This window comes from Carassius carassius, chromosome 46, assembly GCF_963082965.1.
Source record: "Carassius carassius chromosome 46, fCarCar2.1, whole genome shotgun sequence".
Lineage (NCBI taxonomy): Eukaryota > Metazoa > Chordata > Actinopteri > Cypriniformes > Cyprinidae > Carassius > Carassius carassius.
In genome coordinates, this window is record NC_081800.1 from 8719489 (window position 1) to 8726287 (window position 6799).

The following is a 6799-nucleotide window of genomic DNA, read 5'->3' on the forward strand; positions in this document are numbered from 1 at the left end:
CCATTTCTTGACAGTGAGCAGTGTGTATATCTTTGGTGCGCAAAACTACTTTGGAAGAATCTTCAGAGAATTCTGTCTGAAAGTCCTCCTTTTCTGCTAAACAGAACCTGCAACAGTACCTTGCACTGAAAGACTCCACCAGACCAAACAAACTATGCAAACCCAAATTATCACCTGTAACCTGTACTACAGTGCCACGAACACAACCATTGAATAATGGAATCTCAATACCATCACTCTCTAACAGTTTAATGTCTCGAACAATGGGAGCAAAAATTTCATTAAAACCATACCGTTTAACATCTTGAGTACGAAATAAGGTGCACAGGTGTATGTTAGCCAAGAAAGAATTCCATTTTGGAGAGAAGTTTCTTAAAGTAAAATATACTCCACCCAATTTATGAATACCTCGCTTAGGACCCAGAGGGTTGGCGACCTCAAAGTCATCATAGAACATCTGGATCTGTATTGTCTGCTTCTCAGTTGAGAACAGGGGGTGACTTTTAAAAAAAGATTCATCACAAATATCTCTCAGTCTAGAGTCGCTGGTAGCTGAGCTTTGCAACATTTCTGCAACATACTGACTTTTAAATATTGACTGCAGTGTAGATAAAATTGGAATATACATGAATTTATCTTGAACTACTACCTGATCATATGTTCCAGTCTTTTTATTTCATCTTGTGTCAAATCTTGAACCAATCACACATTCAACTGGTTCTACTATTTCCCACTTGTCAGTCATAAATTTTGATCGCTTGTATTCCGAATTTAGAATTGTGAAAGGATTCTCTAACCCCTCAAAACACGCCTCAACTTTTTTGCACATTTCCGTTTCTCTTTCATTACTAAATACATGCTTTATCACTGTCTCTTTAGCATGCTGATGGATATCTTGAACAATCTCTTCCATGGAAATCACTACAGAATTCAGTGTACTTTGACCAACACCTGCTGCCTTTAGATCAGAAATTACAGCTGAACAACTATTTACAATGTATGGGGAAGATAACTGTGACTCAGCCTCTAAATATTCAGTCGACTCTTCAACATGAGAAACATTACTTGTATTGACGGTACTTTGAGGATATGAAAGATCATATTCTACAGAATCAACTAAACTGCTTCCATGGCACTTATTAAGATGTTTTCTTAAACCAGAAAAACTACCAAAAGAACGTGAGCATCCTTCTTGTCCACACTTCAAAAAAAGAGTCCTGCCTGTACATAGCCCATGAATTACCTTAAAGTGCTTAACAAGGTTGTTTGGACTTCCATGGTCACTTTTGCAAAGAAAACACTTCATAGCTCTATCTCAACTAACGCACCATCCTTGCCCGCAATTCTGCAACTCTAGGGGTCTCCTTTGTTTCCCCCATGTCGATGTTATAGATGGTTGTTTGCACAAATGTGAAAAAGCTGCTCAGGGAAGAACTGTATGACGTACCAAAGACGTAATGGGCTTTAAAGAGTTCGTCAAAAGCTCCAACTGAACCTGTTGCCTTGCATGGAAGTGCATGCTTGTCAACCACAATGAAGTAGGAGTGAATGGTGCTCTGTGTGGATCCCTGGGCGAGAAGGTAGGGCTGACTGCTTTGGGTGATGTTGTCTAGATGCTGCTGCACACAGGTTCCAACCTACAACAAAATACATTCAACAGAATTGTTTTGGTGACTAACTTCTGACAATAGATCAGATCACTACAAACTGTCCACAAGATTGAGGTGATGGAAGATATATTTTAAACAACTGTTAAAGAATTCATTCACTTTGAAAAATGTTTTTGCTGATAATTATTCACCCCCGTGTCATCCAAGACGGTTTGAGGGTTCAAATGAGGGTTCAAAGTCTGTCTCAATGTAGCTTCAAAGACTCGACAATCCCTGCAGAGAAATAAGGGTCTTATATAGAGAAACGATCGGCTTATAATTAAAAATAATATACTTTTTAACCAAAATTTGACCTTTCCGACATCATGACGTATTGCGTGGCGCATCTTGAGATTCTACAACACATTCAATTGTGGTATTTTTATTTAGATAAGAACCTTATTTCTCTGCTGGGATCATATCGAGAATTTGAAGCAACATTGAGACAGACTTTGAACCCTCATTTGAACCCTCAAACCGTTGGTCACCATTGAAGTTCATTATATGGAGAAAAATCCTGGAATGTTTTCCTCAAAGTCATACATTTATTTTTGACTGAAGAAAGAAAGACATGGACCTCTTGGATGACATGGGGGTTAGTTAATTATTAGCAAAAAAATAAATAAAAATTATAAGTGAACTAACCCTTTAGGCATACCTTTTGAAATCTGATGAGCTGATCTACAGCTTGATACGCAGAAAGCTTTCCCGGCCTCTTTCTACCTTGTGCAGATGGTGGCAGCAGATGTAGCAGCAGCAAGATGGCCGACATGTCACTGTCCCAGCCTACAAATAAGTAAATAAAAACCTGGTTAACATTATGCCATAGCATAGCATTCAAAATGATAAACTTGCACCATTACAAAAATGTACACTACACACCTACATAACCCACAATAACAAGTAAAACAGTTCCATTCATACCATTCTCAACTTCAGCAGCTGACTTAGCATTGCACATCAAATCCAAGAGTTCTGTGGTGGGTACAAGTCCATGGCTCTCCTTTATTACTTTTGCTTTAAAAGTGGTTGGCCACTTCTCTAAGAATTTGTTGGCCGTGGCCTCACCAAACAGAAATCTGAAATCTTGTTCTATCTGCAATGTAACACACAGAGGTGATGAGTGATACCTAATGCTACATTGGATATTTTGGTGATGTTGTGAATTAAGATGTCATACCAGTCCTGGTGTGTCCAGAAATCGTGGGAAGACCGAGAAGACATCTGATGATTTGGCTTCATCGTTGACCATTGCTTGCCGATATATGAAGGTCATTTTCATCTTCTCACGGACAGTCTTTTCATCAGCAGAGTGTCTCAAAACGGCAATAGCTGCTTCCACATCCTCATCAGATGGCTCTCTGTCAAAGGTGAAGGGCTGACGAACACGACCTGGCCCACCAACTTAAGACAAAATAAAATGTTAAAAACTCATTTCTGTACAATTCACAGGTCACCAATATAATCACGTCACTTATCAGTAAACATACCTTTAGGAGATTTGCTGACTGAGGCACCCCTTTCCTCTGCTGTTTTTCTTTGTATTGTCTTCAATCTCCATGCAAGGTATCCTGAACCACTCTCTGGATCGTAGTAATGTTCCTAAGTAATTATAAATAAATTATAAAGGAGTACTATTAACATTTCAAAGAGTGAATATGTGCATAATTTAGCAATAACCCATTAACTTACATATCCATGTTGTGAGTATGGGTCTTCTAGATAGGGAAACAAAGCTACTATCCCCTGTGCATACATCACTCTGACACTTTTGGGGGGGGGATGTCCTAGCATATGAATTCAAATTTAACATTACACTCAAATTACATTGCACAACACAATTTACATAATTAACATTTGTAAAATAATAATAATGTTTATTTACAGCCCAGCTATATGCTTAATGCTTACCCATGTGTTTCTGTCATCTCAGCAGCAAGTATGTTTATCATCTGTCTCCTGGTGGCATCGGTCAGGGATTTGGTTTTTCCATACTCATGCATAATGTGTTCACCACCAGGCTTTAATGTTAAGATTTTTTCAATCAACTATAGATGGAATAAAATGTGCTTTCCGTTATTGTAAAACCATATATAATAATGATGGAAAAAAATGTTATCTAAAGAACACTTCCCATGGTGAAACAACATTCAGATTGGACTTAACAATATAAGCAACTTTGACTTAGCGATTTCCACCACTTAGCGCTTTTGCCTCATAGTTTATGTGGCATGGCCTTTTAGGCTGGCTTCCTTCAGCAGCAGCTTCTTCTTCAACAGGGTCACACATTGTGAAATTCAGGATGAAGGTGTCATCAGATGTACCCGAGCATGATGATGATTGAGAGGCACCTGTTCATTATGAAATTGGTACAAAATATAGAAACATATTACAAGAAAATGTTATCGGTTTTTTTAAGACAATAAATGTTCTCATTTCAGCCTTTAAACTAAATAAACTAATTTGTGAATTGTCTGGATGAATACCAAGTCCTCCATTGCCCAGCATGATTCTCAGAGTTCCAGGTGACTCCTACACTATTTCTTCAAAAACCTCTGTGTCAACTTCTGTGTCTGACTGGTCATACACCTTAATGTCTGGCTGCCTGCTTTCTGGTACGTTGAATTTTAGACACACTGTTTAAAAAAATTGTAATAAAAAACCATGCATTCCCTTCTCACAAGTAACCAAGTTCATATTTAAGTTTGCCTCATGTATTCCCTAAATGAAGCAAGACAAGTATCTGCAGCCAATTATATGCAAATGAAAATATAAAGCACAACACAATTGATTAATGACCTAACTAGATATTATGACATAATTGGTTAAAGCTGTATTATTTTGTCATTGCATGATATATAGGCTATAGCTTTAACCTAAGGTAAGTTACCCACCTTCTTTCAAGAAAGCATCGAATGTCAGCTCAGACACCTTCACGTATTTCTGCTCTTCCCCGAATTGAACACGCAACAGCATTTTGCCCCTGTTAACAAAGAAAATATATATTCAAAATCATAATTTAGGGCTGGTTCAACAAAGAGTTACCTATTAATTTCTCTCATGCACTATGCATTACTTAGATGTTACACTGCAGTTACAAATGGCGACTGAAGACAAAGTTGTGCTGGTTGAATATAACGTAATCTATATTTTCTGCAGCAAATTAGGCTAGTATCCCATTAGCTACCAAATAACTGTGCCAAAGGCCAAAGTTAGCTAGCACATTAGCTATTTTAGTTCAAACCGTAACCAGTTTAAAATTGTTAAGCCATGTTAAACAAACACGTCACGCAATCAGTGATCTAAGTTATCGTTTAATGAGACTAACATTAACTATCAGAAGCATGCTAACATTACCAGTAACGCTATATATAAACCTAGATACGTTGCCTGGGAAGCTAAAAAATACGTTAGCTAAGAATAGCTATTAACTGTATTAAATCTTTTGTTGTTATAGTGACCGAGTTAACGTTATTTTAAGCATAAATCATTCTGACAAACTTCATTCGTGAAAATATTGCAACACATAAAGAAACACAGTTACGTTACCGATACGGATTGCTATAACTTGTAATATGACCTTAACTAATATCAGCACACTTTTAAAATTATGTAAAGTAAAAAAAAATTGCGTTTTGGTGTGGATAGCACAGGATACTCACCTAGCAATAGAGTTGCTCCTTCTCAATCTTCCTCCACCGAAATGCGTGCCAAACGAATGATAAGCACAGCAGAATGGCGGGTATTCATCACTGCTGTAGAGTTGAAATTGTCACTGCGTTTCTGCAGATTTTTACACTCACTTTTAACTCCACCGATAGAGCAACTTTACTCCCCAAAATGTTGAAAATACTCTTTCTGGATTAAAATAACTTTACTCTGAGAAATTAACACCCCATTTTTTACTGTGCAGCTTTGATTGTTCCTAATAAACTTAACTGCACCTGCAAGTAAATCTCAAGTTATTTTGTGGGATAATTAAATATATTCCAAATAAACTACAAACATAGAAATATATACATTTATTTTGTGCTCACATTCTTTCTTGTAACTCCTCCCTCTCAGTGACACACAGCTGACCAAAAGGCTCATTATGCAGCTCATTATGCAGGCCTTTGTCTTCTCAGGTGTAAATCACAATGATATTCATGATAGTTGACGCCTACTCGCATATGACTTTTACCAACAAAAAGTGTCTTAGAAAATTTAAATCAATACATTGTTTTCTGTGAGTGAGTAAAAAATATGATTTTCACATCATTTTGAAGCAAAAATTCTAGGCTACAAGCTCCAAGTTTGACAGTCTTGTGAATAAATGTTCTGTATGTATTTTATGACCTTATTTCAGTGACTTCAAAATTTTAGTTTTTTACTAACCGCATAAACGTTGTTTTCTCCAAAACACAATCATGTACATATATGCTATTTACATGTTATTGTAGCCCAGTTTGTACTGAATACAGTGTTTTCAGACTTTAGCCATATATATGTTTATAAGCAACTGAAAAAAGCACAAAAGTCAAGGCATGTCAAAACTTCTCCAGGCCCCAAAAACCCCCTTAGGCCTCAGAGGGTTAAGGCAGTTCTGAAGGCAAAAGGGGGTCCAACCCAATATAGGTGTATCTAATAAAGTGGCCAGTGAGTGTGTATATATATATATATATATATATATATTTCACAGCCAAGACCAAAAAATATATACGTATATGTGTTGTAGCCTACTCGTTCTGGAAAAACGAGTTTTGGTGCATCCCTACTGCATACAACAATCTATAAAATTGTCAAATATTTACAAATATAGTAGGTGGACTGTGCTGGTGTGCAGCGTATTCAAGGAGTCAAGGTCTGGTTATATGGCATGGTTAGCCCAGAATTATTTATTTATTTTCCTAGAAGACAGAATTCTTTTTTTTTTTTTTTTTTTTACTATAACTATGGAATTTTTTTTCAGCATTCCTTTTTTTATTTATTTGAAGGACTACAACTACACAGAAATACACAAATAAAGAAGTAAAACCTAGATGACAAGAACACAAAACAAAATTACTAAAACTTTTACTTAATTGAAAACAGAAAATACTAAAATGTAAAATAATACAAATAATTTTATAATGTTTCACTATTCAATCATGTATTTATTTTTTAATGGT

General features: G+C 36.4%; 1 protein-coding gene and 1 long non-coding RNA gene across 2 annotated transcripts; both read right to left on the minus strand.

Annotated features, from left to right (window-relative positions):
- Window positions 1-1319: 1319 nt before the first annotated feature.
- On the minus strand, window positions 1320-3429 carry LOC132128993 (uncharacterized). Its single transcript, XM_059540405.1, has 6 exons — window positions 3342-3429; window positions 3140-3251; window positions 2830-3053; window positions 2574-2745; window positions 2308-2435; window positions 1320-1637 (listed from the first exon to the last, which is right to left on the minus strand). The coding sequence occupies exons 1-6, from the start codon at window positions 3405-3407 to the stop codon at window positions 1320-1322; spliced, it is 1020 nt and encodes a 339-aa protein (XP_059396388.1). The 5' UTR covers window positions 3408-3429.
- A 477-nt stretch (window positions 3430-3906) lies between these two features.
- Window positions 3907-5545, minus strand: LOC132128942 (uncharacterized). The gene is made up of 3 exons (XR_009428420.1): window positions 5312-5545; window positions 4544-4632; window positions 3907-4000 (listed from the first exon to the last, which is right to left on the minus strand). It is a non-coding gene; the product is annotated as an uncharacterized LOC132128942 (long non-coding RNA).
- Window positions 5546-6799: the final 1254 nt, after the last annotated feature.

What these genes read in the sequence shown, in the direction of transcription:
- LOC132128993 (XM_059540405.1), bottom strand. Translation starts at nt 3,407, where the DNA reads ATGTATGCACAGGGGATAGTAGCTTTGTTTCCCTATCTAGAAGACCCA. An exon ending in CATACTCACAACATGGATAT is followed by an intron (nt 3,252 to 3,341) that starts GTAAGTTAATGG and finishes ATAATTACTTAG; the next exon opens with GAACATTACTACGATCCAGA. An exon ending in AGCTGCTGAAGTTGAGAATG is followed by an intron (nt 2,436 to 2,573) that starts GTATGAATGGAA and finishes ACTTATTTGTAG; the next exon opens with GCTGGGACAGTGACATGTCG.